Genomic DNA, 12,434 nt, shown 5'->3' with positions numbered 1-12,434 from the left:
ATGCGCATCGGAGGCGCCGTCGGTGTGACGTCGCGGTGGGCGCGCGGGTGTTTCTGGGGACTCGTCGACGAGTCGTGACTCGTGGGACGGGCAGCACGCGCGGCGATCACACGCGGGCGTGGATGCCGGTGGCGTGTGCGGTCGATGGGGGGTTTTGTGTTAATATACGTGATCTGTGGATCACGGCGATCGCCGAGGCGTGGATGACGGTGGCGTGTGCGGTCGATGGGGGGTTTTGTGTTAATATACGTGATCTGATCCGGCGGCGATCGCCGAGGCGTCGATGCCGGTGGCGTGTGCGTTCGATGGGGATTTTGTGTTAATATACGTGATCTGTGGATCACGGCGATCGGCTCCCGGCGCGCGGATGTGGCTCGGCTCGTGGTGATTATCGATTAATATTGATCAATGACCACGCGCGGAGACGGACGCGTGGACTATCGCGCGAACGCGGAGGCATTCTTCGCGTACAGCGCGCCGAAGACGAGGGCGGTGCCGGCCCACTGTCCCAACGTCAGTGGATGCATGAAGACGATGCAGGAGAGGATGATGGAGAGGAGCTGACGCGTCGTCATGATGGTGGCGTACGTCAACGCGCCGAACTCCTTGATGGTGTACAGAATCGCGAGCTGGCCGAGCATGGAGCTGAGGGATAATGTTAAGATGTCCGTCGTCACCGCTGGATGCCTGGTGATGAAATCGAGCGCGGTCCACATGGTGCCGTCGGAGACGAGCCAGACGAAGGAGAGACACGCGCTGCACCCGTTGACGTACAACATCTGATTATACGTCTCCATCTGGTACCCCTTGAACAGTTTGTCCTGAAACGTGCTCGTGAACCCGTCGAAGCCGAGGTAGCCCAGCATCAACATCAATCCCTTGGCGCTGCTGTTCTTGTTCGACGCCGCGTGTCGATGCGTCAAATCTCCGTACAGCGCGAACATCGTGCACCCGGCGGTGACGCTCAAAGCCACCAAAAAATCGCTCGCCCCGTACCGTCGCTGATTAATAAAGTACCCCCAAATCATCACCGGTATCATCTTCGCGCACTTCCCCAAGGTTTGCACTGGGAAGCTCACGTATCTCAGAGCTTCGTATTGACACGTCGTCGCCAACACGTTCGACGCGCTCACGCCCGCGTACTTCACCAACGGCGCCACCGGTCGCACGGCTCCCCCTATTCGCGCCAGTATGAACGCCGCCAACGACGCGCTCAGCACTCGATTGCTCAGGACGAGGAAGACGGAGTACTTGAAGAACTCTTTCTCCGCACCGTCTCCGTACGGTCGCGTCATGATCCGCTCTTGTAAGATGCCGTACGCTATGAGGGAGCCGACGACGCTCACGACGCAGAATGCGATCTTGGCGAGCTGCGAGTGCTCGGGCTTGGACGCTTGGTGCGTCGACGCGGTGGGCGACGCGGTGGTCATCTTGGACGCGCGGGAGTCGAAGAGTGCGGCGCGCGGCGGATCGCGAGTGCGGTTCATCGGTATGCATCGGTTCTACGAGACACGTCGAACGATCGGTCGCGGTTTGATTTCTACGTCTCGGATCGGTCGGGGTAAGGCTTCGGCGATCTCGCGAGCCTTGTTTAAGAGCTCGGATTTCTCAGTCAAGCCGCGACACGTGGCGTCCGAGGCGGCGCGCGCTTGAACCACGGCGCGCGCCGTCTTGATCGAGCACGCACCGTCTCTATCGATCTCTTTTCGTAGGTTTGAGATCGATTGGGCGTCTCGAAGGAGGACGACGCAGTCGGCGTGCCCGCGTTGTCTCGCGACGTCGATCGGACGCTCGTGCACGTCGTTCGCCAACGACGCCTCGGCGCCGCACTCGTGCACGAGGGCAACGAGGGAGTCTAGTCGTCCCGCGCCCGCGGCAGAGTGTGCCGCGGTGCTCTCGCCCTTGTTCGTGACGTTGGGATCCATTCCTTGGGCGCAGAGCCAACGAACGCAATCAACGCGCGCGTTGTATGCCGCCCAATGTAAAGCGGTGTTTCCTGAGAATCCGTAATTCGTTCCCTCACCATTGGCGTACAGTACGTCCTCGTTTTCGGCGTACAGCTTTTTCATAACCTCGAGTTCTCCGGCCTTGGCGGCGTCGAGCCATCGCTTTTGAACCGCGCGATCGAGCTCGACGATTCGTCCATTGGACTCCTCATCTTCGTGCACGACCTGGAGCGTCGCATTCACCTTCACTGGCGTCTCCACGTCCTCGCACGCGCCGCAAAACATCGGAACATCCGATATCGGATAATTTTGGGCCACAACGAGCCTCTGAGCGAGCTCCTGTGGCAAATTTTTCATGCGCAACGCCACGTCGCCCGGCGTCTCGCCAATTTCATCAACAATGTCAACGCGCGCGCCGCGCTCTAAAAGAAGCCTCACGCATTCTTCTCGCCCGTTCGCTGCCGCCGAGTGTAATGCCGTTGCGTCGCACGCGTTCAACATATTCAAGTCATACCCACCCTTGTCGACCAAGAATTTGAGTACGTCGACGTGTCCTCTCGCCGCCGCCCAGTGCGCCGCAGAGTGACCGATACCGGACGATCGCGCGTGTACGAGCGCGGGATCGCGGTCGAACATTTCCATCACCTGCAGTAAATCTCCAGTCTTCGCAGCGTCGATCCACACGCGAATATCCGCCGTAGATGCCGCAGAGACGTCACCGAGACTCAATTGAGGCTCACGCTCGTCGTTCGATTCATCTGACTGATCTTGGCTCCACTGTCTTCTGAACCTCGGCGAGCCGTAGCTCGGCGAGCCGTAGCTCGGCGAACCCGGTAGAAAATCACTGCCGCTATCACTATCACCGTCGTCGCGCCCTAAGCCGTTCAATCCCCCGGCGAGGTCTCGCATCGACTCCATGAGCTGCGCGAGTGTCACGTCGTCCAGAACTCCGTCCTCGCCGTCCAGGTCCAATCCCTCGAGCTCATCCGCCATGGCCTCCATGATGAATGCCTTCAGCTCATCCTCCTCGCTAGCTCGTGCATTTGACGACGACGATTTGCGTGTTCGCGAACGCGAAGCTAACTCGCCCGCGATCTCCGTCACCGCGTCGACGCCGTTTTCGTCGATGAACTCTCTAACCTTTGGCGGCACCGCGAACGTAGTCTCGTCCTCGAATCTCAAACCGTCAGGAAACGTCCCTGAAGGGAACAAATATCTTGGAAATGGAAACGGTGGCATAGTCGCCAGCTCTTTCGCGCTCATCCCTCGGCAGAGCGTCGCCACTTCGTCACCGCCGAAGCGCGACTCGAAGAGCTCACGAAACGCCTCTAAATACTCCTCCACTTCCACCTCCATCTCCTGTGAACGCGCGACGCAAAGTCGTCAAAGTCAGTCACCGTGTTGTTACATGAAAAATCAAATCAAACACGAGCATCGAGTAGATCGACGTACCTCCATCGCGCCGCCAGAATCGTAAAACGCGCGTTTGTTCGCGTCTCGCAACGTCTCGTACGCCCGCGCGACCTCCGCGAACGCCCCATCGTCCTCCCCCGACCGTCGATCGGGATGAAACTTCGCAGCGAGCTTTCTATACGCCTTGGTGATCTCCTGGAGAGTCGCATCGCGTTTGACGCCTAGCACGGCGTACAAATCGGGTCGATTCGCGTCTTCATTCGTTCCTGTTTCAAAAGCTTCAGAGAAATCACCCTCGAGCTCGTTCACGACGCCCAAAGCGGGCGCTCGCGGCGTTCGAGACGTCGTGCTCGCGTGCGCGTGCGCGCGGGCGCGGGCGTTCAAACCAGCACCCTCATCCTCGGAATCGTCGACGCGCATGACAGCCGCGCTCTGCGGTCGCCGTCGAGTCGTCGCGGATGCACAGCACAATCAACAATCGATCGCTCGATCGACGCCGAACGCTCGAAGCGATCACGCGCGAATGAATTACATTAAATTAAACGTACGTCTCGACCCATCACGCGGTCGCGACGCGCTCTAAGATCATCCCCACCTCCTTCACTTCCTCTTTTCCGCTCGGCGTGTCGATCGGCACCGAGTGACTCGCGATCGCGTCCATCACCGCATCGAACGATTTATTATCGCACGTGTAATACGCCCGCACCTTTCGCTTCGCCGGTGGATTCAACCACGTCGTCACGTCCACGGGCGCGCTCACTTCGAACACCGCCGTGGTCAGACGCAAGACGTCGCCCACGCGCGCGCCCGCCGCGTGCGCGTTCGACCCCTCCTCGACCTCATCGACGACGATGGACGTCCTCGACCCCTCGGTGCGTTGTTCGAGAAACATGCCTAACGGGCGTTCGCACGCGATGCACACGGCGTCGGCGGTGAGGGGAAACCGCAGCGTCGTCACCGCTGGGGTGTCACCACCGAGGTCGATCGCGAATGATTTGTTCACCTTGTCGGGCACGTTCGGGATCGTTTCGTCCGCGCCGGTTTGTTTCACCAACGCGCGCGCGGTGACGGCGCGGGAGCTCGCGCGGGGGCGGGCGCGGGCGAGGCGTGGATGCGGGCGGGCGTCGCGCGCGCGGGCGCGCATGGCGAGAGGCGGGACGTGAGGCGCGGCGGAGAGACCGACAATCTTCGGTTGCATCGATCGTTTCGGCGCTCACGAACGGTCTCGGGCTCGGGTTCGGACGTACTCACCGACGCGTTGTCGGAGAGCGCCGGTCTGGATCACGCCACCGACGCCGTTTCGCCACTCGGATTGCTCTCGAGAGACGGCGTCGAGCGACCACATTTGCGTGAGTCTGTCGTAGTTTGCTCTCGGGTCGTGGAGCGGGTGGTCGGGCGCCCTTAAGTCCTCGACCTCGATCGTCACGAACGCGGTGACGGCGTCGGAGAACATCTCCGATCTCGGGTCGTCGAACTGCGGGGGGAGAGGTTTGGTCAAGAGCGGTTTGTTGGCCGGGCGAGACGGCGGCGGGTCGCGCTCTCGCTTGACGCCTCGCTCAGATCCGTTGTCCCAAGACGACGATCCCGGGGCGTTGGGGCGCGATGGGGGGTATCCACCGCCGTGGTGTCCCGGGCGCATCGCCGCCGCGAGGCTAGATTCGCGCTGAGGCGGGGCGGGAGCTGCACCGTAGCGACCGGGACCGCCGCGACCGCCGAGCGCGCTTCCGGGTGGAGCGCTTCCGTTGAATCCACCGCCGCGACCGCCCGTCATCGCGCTGCGCGGTGGCGCCGTCGCGTTGAACCTCGATCCCGGCGGCGTGCTTCCGCCGAAGCGATTGAGTGCACCGCTCGACGGCGATCGTGTCCCCCACGGCGCGCCGCCCGAACCGCTTCCAGAGTCGTTTCGTCTGAGCTGTTGTTGCTGCGGTGCTTCGACGCGCGGTCGCTGGGGCATCGGTCCCATCAAACCGGTACCGATGTATTGGTACTCGAAATCTCTCGCCAGCTTCATCAGTGGCGTGTCGTTGGCGACGCGAAGATCGCCGAGGGCGTTCATCAGCGTTCCCCCCGCGGTTTGCGTCTCCTTGATGCGCACGATGACGAGCTCCTTGAAGTGCGTCATGAGGTCCATGAGGATCTTCAAAATCTTCCGAAGGAGCGCGGCATGCGCTCCCGCGGCCGCGGATGGACCACCCAAGACTTTGATGCACTTCTGAAAGCCGGAGAGCATGCCACTTGACACGAGGGTGGCTTGTAACTCTGGGTGCTTGGTCAACGAAATCGCCTCGAGAATCAAACCGAGGTCGCGCGTGTTCACCTGAGTCACCCCGTGCTCGTCAACTGGATAGCACAGGTTGAAGAGTTGCACGCATCGAGTGATGGAATCCTTCGAACGCAAGCCACCACTGGCGCCCTGGAGATCCTCCATCTTGAGATCGACCTCAGTGCGCTTCTTCGCCCCAGCGGAGACAGCGCTCCACTTGCTCGCGTATGAATCCGTCGGCGCCCGGACGCGACGAATGTTCGAGCCATCTGTGCGCAATCGCGCCGTGGCGCGCTCGGCGCGATTGTGCTCACGTTCCTCAGCCTTGCGTTGACGCTCCATCTCTCGAACCTCCTCCGGAGGTCGCCATGACTTACTCTCCGCCTTGACGGCGGACTTTTTCGGCGCAGCAAATCTTTCCGCCGTCGTCGCGCGTCCGCGCGCCTCCTCTTCCTCGATCTGCGCATCAGTCAGTAGCGTCATGACGGGTTCCAAGTCGTTCTCATGCGCCTCCTCATCTTCATCATCTTCGATGTTATACGCTTTGGCCGCCTCCGCAGCCTTGGCGCCGCCGATCCATCCGCAGCACGCGCCCGCCATGCAGTAACATCGCGACGGCTTTTCGCCGAATCGCTCGAATTTGTAATCAATCGTCAACTCCTCTCCGGCCTGGACGTCTCGGGTGGCGAATATCCCAATTCGGAGCTCGCCGCGCACCATCCATTTCTGCGTCTCGCAGTTCGGCGCGCACGAGTGGTTCAAGAACCGCCCTTCGTTCCCGCGCAACGTCGCGTCGATGGTTTCGCTGCTGGAGAGCGTCATGAAGTAGTAATGGCTCCGTCCCTCGTCGTGATACCTCTGCTTACGCTCGGCGTACGCGTCTTCGTGCAAGACCTCTCCGCAGTACTCCATGACAAACTCCCCAGCTCGCACGTCTTGGGCGGCGAACAAGCCGTGACCCTTTTTACCCGTCCGCTTCACGTTCACCTCCTTGTACGCGCCGCGAGACATGCGTTGATTCTGACACGCGCTCCCGCACGGACAGTGCGCCGGATCGCACTCCGATAAGACCAATCGATTCAAACAATCCGCCCCGCACCCGACGCCGTCCTCGACGCAGCACACACACACCATGACGTCGTCGTCCGTCAATCGCCTCCGCTCTCGATGGGCGTAGACGTTTCGAGGAATTTTCTCCCACCGATGCGCGTTCGCCGCCCTTTCGCCCACCCCCCCGCCCCCCCGCGCACCCGCGCTCGCTCGTTCCTGCGCGCGCATCAACACATCGATCTCATCATCCTCCAACTCCTGCGCGTCGTCGCACGTCGAGAATCGCTGATCCATGTTTTGATGACAAAACCACGCGCGGTCATCCCCCAGGCGCTCCGCCACGATCGCCGGCACCCGTCTCCACGTCGCGCACGAATCACACTGCACCCACGCATCGGTGGTCAACGGCGTCGTCGCGAGCAGCGCCTCGAGCGCGGCGCTGCGTCCGTTCGCCATCGCGAAATCCCACGAATGCGAACGAATCCAGCGATGAATGAATGAAATCCACGAATGGCCTCGCGCGCCCGACCGCGCGCGTCGATCGCCCGCGCGAAGTCACCGCCACGCGCCCGTTTCGCGATCGCCCTCGCCCGCGCGTGCGCCCGAGCGCGCGCGTCTGGCGTCGCGCGCGGCCGACGCGCGCGATCGGCGCCATCGTCGCCTGTCGACGCCTTTCGATGTCTCACGACGCCTTTCACCGTCGCCTTTCGACGCCTTTCGATGTCTCACGACGCCTTTCACGACGCCTGTCGATGTCTCACGACGCCGCCGTGGACGTGGGTCCCACACATAGGCATACGCGTCACTGTATACGATACACACACTCGTATACAGTGACGTTTTCGTCCAGCACGCGGCGGCACACACAACAGATCTCGCGATTCGTCGACGCCGAGCGCTCGTCCCGTGCGTTGGCCTCGCCCGCGCGCGCGCGGTGGACGCGTCGGCGTCGTCGTCGTCGTCCCGCGCGCGTCGCGCGTCGACGCGGCGCGCGCGCGCGGGCACGCGCGGGAGAATCGCGCGATCGCGTCGGTCATCGCATCGCGATCGATCGCACATCGCGCGCGATGTCGAACCCGTTCGAGCGCGTCGGTGACGGGATGGAGACGGGGATGAACCCGTTCGGGCTCGCGAGCGATGGCGCGCGCGGGCGTCGGACGCCGAGCGCGGAGGAGTTTAGTAACCCGTTCGAGGGGGGGGGGGCGTCCTCGAGCGCGGCGGCGGCGAGCGAAGAGATCGAATTGCCGACGCCGGGGAATAACGCGTACGCGGGCGTGGACGCGCGCTCGACGTTCGGGGCGTATGATGTCGGGAGTGGTGGAGGGGTCGGTTGGGGGGTCGGACGGGGGTTGACGCGGCGACGTCGGGGTCGTTCGTCTCGGGCGCGGCGAACGCGTTTAAGAGCGCGTTCGGAGGCGCGGCGGGACGAAACGCGGCGGCTTCGGTGCCCACGCCGGGAGGGAGCGCGTTCGGTGGTGGGTCGGCGTTCGGTGGCGCTGGGGTCTCTTCTTCGGCTCTCGCGGCGCAGCAAAGAGATCTCGAGCGACGCGAGGCGGAGGTTGTCCGACGCGAACGCGATTTGGAGGTGAGGGAGCGAAATGTACGCGGGAGCGGCGCGGGCGGGCAGACGTACAATTGGCCGTTCAAGTGCTGGGCGATTGCGTATCACAATATCGCGGCGGAGATTCCGCAGGAACACAAGCGTTGCGTGCAGATGTGCTACCTCGTGTATTGCATCTTCGTCCTCGCGTTGTTGTGCAACTTCATCGTCGTCACGTTCAGACTCTTCGCGGACCAGGAGTTTTCATCTTTCTTGATGGCGTTCATCTACACCGTCTGCGGGATCCCGGGAGCGTATTACTTGTGGTATCGACGGGTGTACAACTCGTGCAAGTCGAACCGCGCGTTCGGGTTCCTGTGGTTCTTCTTAATGTTCATGGTGCACATCAGCTTCGTGGTCTTCGCCTCGGTCTCCCCGCCCGGTTTGTTCGGCGCTGAGCAAATGTCGCTGTGCGGTATCATGAATTTTAAGCAGGCAATGGAACGGGACAAAGTCTTCGGGTACATGCATGCCGTGGTGATGAGCATGTTCATGTTAGACGCTTGCTTGGCTGTCATTTGCATTCGCTTGGTGTACACATCCTTCCGGGGAGGCGGACACACCATGGAGCAAGCGCGCGCCGAGGCGTATCAGGAAGGCATACGGGCGGCTGCGACGAGCGGCGCTTTCCGCGGTCCGGGCGCGGTTTAGACTGCGTTCATTAGAAGGTTTCGATTTTGCAACAACGATATGATATTCTATGCGAGGCACTCATTAGCATGTCTGCAACTCTCTGTCCCACGACTTTTCATAGTTATCGACGGCAAACTTGTACATCTCCGTCTGGTACGCGATCGCATCCTTGACCTTTTGCATCATGTCCGTGTCCTTGAGGTACGCATTTAACCGTTGCTTCAGTCTCGGGGTCATCTTGCCGTCGCTGCCGTTTTTGAAACCATTTCTCTCAGCGGCGATGTCGAGGCCTTCGAAATCAGGCAGCTTGGTCTTCAACTTCTTCAAGCCATCTTCGATCTTTTCCATGAGCAAATATCGCACACATCCGCTCATGATGTTGTTCTCAAAAGCCTTTTGGTGGCACTTTGAACCGTGCGGAAACACTCCCGGGGCGATCAACTGCGTCCAGTCGTCGTTGAGCGTGTACGCCAACCACTCCAGCGGCGTGAGCGGGCACTCCTTCTTTTGCTTCCATTCCGGCAACCACATGGCTTGGCCTTCCGATCCCTCCAAGCACGAGTATTTGTAGTGACTCATGAAACGCTCGTACGGATCGCGAATGACGGTGATGTACGCGCACGGTGCCTCCGTGGTGGAGCAAATCCCCATGGAATACGGCCCCTTCGAGATCATTCGTTGTCCCTTTTCGTACGCCTGCTTGAGATGATCCGTCGCGAACGCGCCCTTGTCCTTCTCCAAGAACGCGTGCGCGGTGGTCAGGACTCCGCGAATCGTGGTGTCGAGGAGCGGCGCCGGAGATAACCCGGGAACGAAGTATCCGGGCGGCATCAAGTTTCTTCGCACTGGGTCGCCCTTTTGCCTGTTGAGCTTGTTCGCCAAGTTGGTCATGACGAGCTGAAAATTTGTCCCTCCCGCCTTGGGGACGTGCACGAAGTTGTATAGCATCGCTGTGTTATTCTTAGCCTCGATTGCCTTTTTCCACCCGTTCTTGGGCAGCAGATATGGCTCCTCAACGTTAGATTCAGCGTCGCCAAACAGGCGCACGAGCTTAAACGTGCTCGGCGTCACCGCGAATACGTCCGGCGAAACCTTTCTGTTTCGCGTCCAATCGTTCAGCTTCTTTTGCATCCCTAATCCTGCATCACTGTGCAGTCCTTTCACGACGAAATACTTCTCGGCGTCCTCACTCGCACTCGCGCTTTGCCTCAACACGCAACGTCTGTGCTTCGAGTTGTCGTCGCTATGAAACGTCACCTCCGTCGTGTTCCCACCCAAACTCGCCAATCTCGCCCTTCGAAGGTCATCCGCCTTATGATCCCGACCATTCATCCCGACGAATCCCATGGATGACCCCACGGCCCCCACGGCGCCGCCTCTCAGGTCGACGCCCGCGAACGCCAACGCGCCGATGCTCGCCACGGTCGCCGTGGCGACCACCGCCGCGCGCGTCCCGCGCCTCCGCTCGCCCCGCACCTCATCGGATGCATCTGCACGTTCGACATCGATCGTCTCCGCGCGTTTCGTCACCAGTGGCGCGCGTTCGGCGACGGAAGACCCGCTCATTGTGCTTGTTCTGACGCGCTCGAGAGTTTGGGTGTTACGCTCGCCTTTCTCGCGCTCTTGCGTAATCGACGCTCGTACGGGCGATCGACGCGCGCGTGAACGCGGGAACACGTTTGGGTTCGCCGCTGATGCGTTCGTTCCGAGCGTGAACGACGCGCGCGCGGTTGAATGAAGACTTCCTGTCGATCGCGCCTACTTGGTGTTGCGCTCGTGCGGTTCAACCGCAGCGGACGTCGCGCGCGCGGTCGGACGACTAGATCGGTGTATAGTGCACAGGTTTAGGTTCCTACCTATAACAGAGGCTACGGTGAACGCTATGATCGTCATTTCCGGACGCCCTAGCACGGGACTATCGGACGATTCCAGTTGGCCTCATAGTTTTTGAGCGCGTGGTCGTACACGCCCTGCATCAAGGCGTGTCGCTCGCGGATCGCCTTCATGATGGTCGCATTCTTCATGTACGCGTCGAAACGCTCTTGCGCGGGCGGCGGGAGCTTTTTAGCCTTGTTTTCTGCGTTCCCATTCGCGAGGTGAAGCCGTCGAACTGCGTCTGAGAAATCCGGAAAGGATTTCGTAACCTTTTGCAAACCGTCGGCGTAGTGCTCGGTGATCAGGTACCGCATGCACTTGCTGTCGAGGTTTTGCTTTGCCACGTCCGCGGTACGATGCAGATCTCCGTTCTTGGCCCCCGGGGCGAGTTCCACGGTCCAATCCAAGTTGATCCCGAGGTGCGTCATGAACTCGATGGGATCGAGCGGGCAGTTTCCGAGCTTGATCCACTCCTCGGTCCACTGCGCCTTGCCCTCGGCGCCGGCGAGGCACGAGTACTTGTAATGGCTCAGATACCTTTCGACCGGATCCCGCAGAACGGTGAAGTACATGCACGGCGCCTCGACTGCATCGCACATCCCCATCCCGAACTGCCCTTTGACGAACATCCGTTGCCCTTTGTCGTACTTCTCCTGCAGGCCCTTCTTGCTAAAGTATTGCTCGGGTTGTCCCTTCTTAAACGCATCCAGCGTCGCGTGCGCGTTTTGTTGCGTCGCGTCGATCAGAGGTAGAGTGACGAAATTCGAAAAAGGTGCGTCTCGCAGTTTGTACGGATACCCGTGCTTCTCTCCGATCGCGTCGTTCGCCCTGATCATCAACTCGGTGAAGTACGTCCCGCCAGCCTTCGGCACGTGCACGAAGTCGTACACCATCGGGCTCGAATCCTTGATCTCGATGCCCTTCTTCTTCCCGTTCGGCGGAACCTCATACGCTCTCCCGAATGACGCGCTCCACGCCCGCATGAATTCGTTGATCTCCTTTTGATTCGGTCGTCGATAATTCTTCGTCGGGACGTAGAGCTTCCCGAGCTCGGCTTCGCCCTTGCGCTTCTCCGCGCACTTCAAGTCCCAACGCAGATACGACTCCGGCCACTCACCGATGTTCTCGTACAACCCAACGTACGGCGCCGAGTACCCCGGATGTTCTCGCGAGCACACCGGTCTCGTTCGCCCCCCCGACGCGAACCGGTTCTCGCCCAGCGCCGCCGTCTGCGCGAATCGCCCCCCGTCCGCCTCCGTCGTCGACCCAATCGACACCGCCACCGCGCACGCCCCGACCGCACCGATCACCAGCGCGCACACCGCGCTCGTCTTCGCCCATCCCGTCCGTCGCGCCGCCGTCGTTCGCGCGCCGTCGTCCACGCGCGCGCCGCGCTCGAGGTCATCGCATCGATCCTTTCCATCATCCCCCGTCGACGTCAACAACCGCGCGCGCTCGCTCCGCGGCGCCGCCATCGCGCGCGCGCGTCGGTCGTCGTCGCCGTCGCGCGCGCCCGTCAATGTGCGCGCGCCCGTCGCGGTGTGGCGCGCGATCGCCCGCGCGCGCCCGCCGTGGGTGTTGAGCGAATCACCGAAAGTGTACACACATGGGCTTCATCGACCTTCACTACGTCGAGGGGTCCCGCGCGGTGGTC

The 12,434-nt window shown here is 61.3% G+C and overlaps 7 protein-coding genes across 7 annotated transcripts; 1 reads left to right on the top strand and 6 right to left on the bottom strand.

The window, feature by feature from the left end:
* Positions 1–437: 437 nt before the first annotated feature.
* On the bottom strand, positions 438–1,430 carry OT_ostta17g02008 (UAA transporter; the record flags this gene model as incomplete). Its single annotated transcript, XM_022984690.1, has 1 exon — positions 438–1,430. One exon carries the CDS (start codon positions 1,428–1,430, stop codon positions 438–440), a length of 993 nt encoding a protein of 330 aa, XP_022840489.1.
* Positions 1,431–1,502: 72 nt separating this feature from the next.
* OT_ostta17g02007 (Ankyrin repeat) lies at positions 1,503–3,779 on the bottom strand (the record flags this gene model as incomplete). Its single annotated transcript, XM_022984684.1, has 2 exons — positions 1,503–3,305; positions 3,399–3,779. The coding sequence occupies 2 exons, from the start codon at positions 3,777–3,779 to the stop codon at positions 1,503–1,505; spliced, it is 2,184 nt and encodes a 727-aa protein (XP_022840488.1).
* Positions 3,780–3,918: 139 nt separating this feature from the next.
* OT_ostta17g02005 (unnamed product) lies at positions 3,919–4,503 on the bottom strand (the record flags this gene model as incomplete). The annotated part of the gene is made up of 1 exon (XM_003083933.1): positions 3,919–4,503. One exon carries the CDS (start codon positions 4,501–4,503, stop codon positions 3,919–3,921), a length of 585 nt encoding a protein of 194 aa, XP_003083981.1.
* A 69-nt stretch (positions 4,504–4,572) lies between these two features.
* On the bottom strand, positions 4,573–7,128 carry OT_ostta17g02000 (Zinc finger, CW-type; the record flags this gene model as incomplete). Its single annotated transcript, XM_022984677.1, has 1 exon — positions 4,573–7,128. One exon carries the CDS (start codon positions 7,126–7,128, stop codon positions 4,573–4,575), a length of 2,556 nt encoding a protein of 851 aa, XP_022840487.1.
* A 611-nt stretch (positions 7,129–7,739) lies between these two features.
* On the top strand, positions 7,740–8,923 carry OT_ostta17g01990 (SCAMP; the record flags this gene model as incomplete). The annotated part of the gene is made up of 2 exons (XM_022984670.1): positions 7,740–8,001; positions 8,088–8,923. 2 exons carry the CDS (start codon positions 7,740–7,742, stop codon positions 8,921–8,923), a joined length of 1,098 nt encoding a protein of 365 aa, XP_022840486.1.
* Positions 8,924–8,986: 63 nt separating this feature from the next.
* Positions 8,987–10,471, bottom strand: OT_ostta17g01980 (Sulfotransferase; the record flags this gene model as incomplete). The annotated part of the gene is made up of 1 exon (XM_003083928.2): positions 8,987–10,471. The coding sequence occupies one exon, from the start codon at positions 10,469–10,471 to the stop codon at positions 8,987–8,989; it is 1,485 nt and encodes a 494-aa protein (XP_003083976.2).
* Positions 10,472–10,809: 338 nt separating this feature from the next.
* OT_ostta17g01970 (Sulfotransferase) lies at positions 10,810–12,255 on the bottom strand (the record flags this gene model as incomplete). The annotated part of the gene is made up of 1 exon (XM_003083927.1): positions 10,810–12,255. The coding sequence occupies one exon, from the start codon at positions 12,253–12,255 to the stop codon at positions 10,810–10,812; it is 1,446 nt and encodes a 481-aa protein (XP_003083975.1).
* Between the last annotated feature and the right edge of the window lie 179 nt (positions 12,256–12,434).

This window comes from Ostreococcus tauri (assembly GCF_000214015.3).
Source record: "Ostreococcus tauri WGS project CAID00000000 data, contig chromosome 17, whole genome shotgun sequence".
Classification (NCBI taxonomy): Eukaryota; Viridiplantae; Chlorophyta; class Mamiellophyceae; order Mamiellales; family Bathycoccaceae; genus Ostreococcus; species Ostreococcus tauri.
The sequence above is the reverse complement of the archived record's forward strand: the minus strand, read 5'-3'. Positions and strand labels throughout refer to the sequence as shown.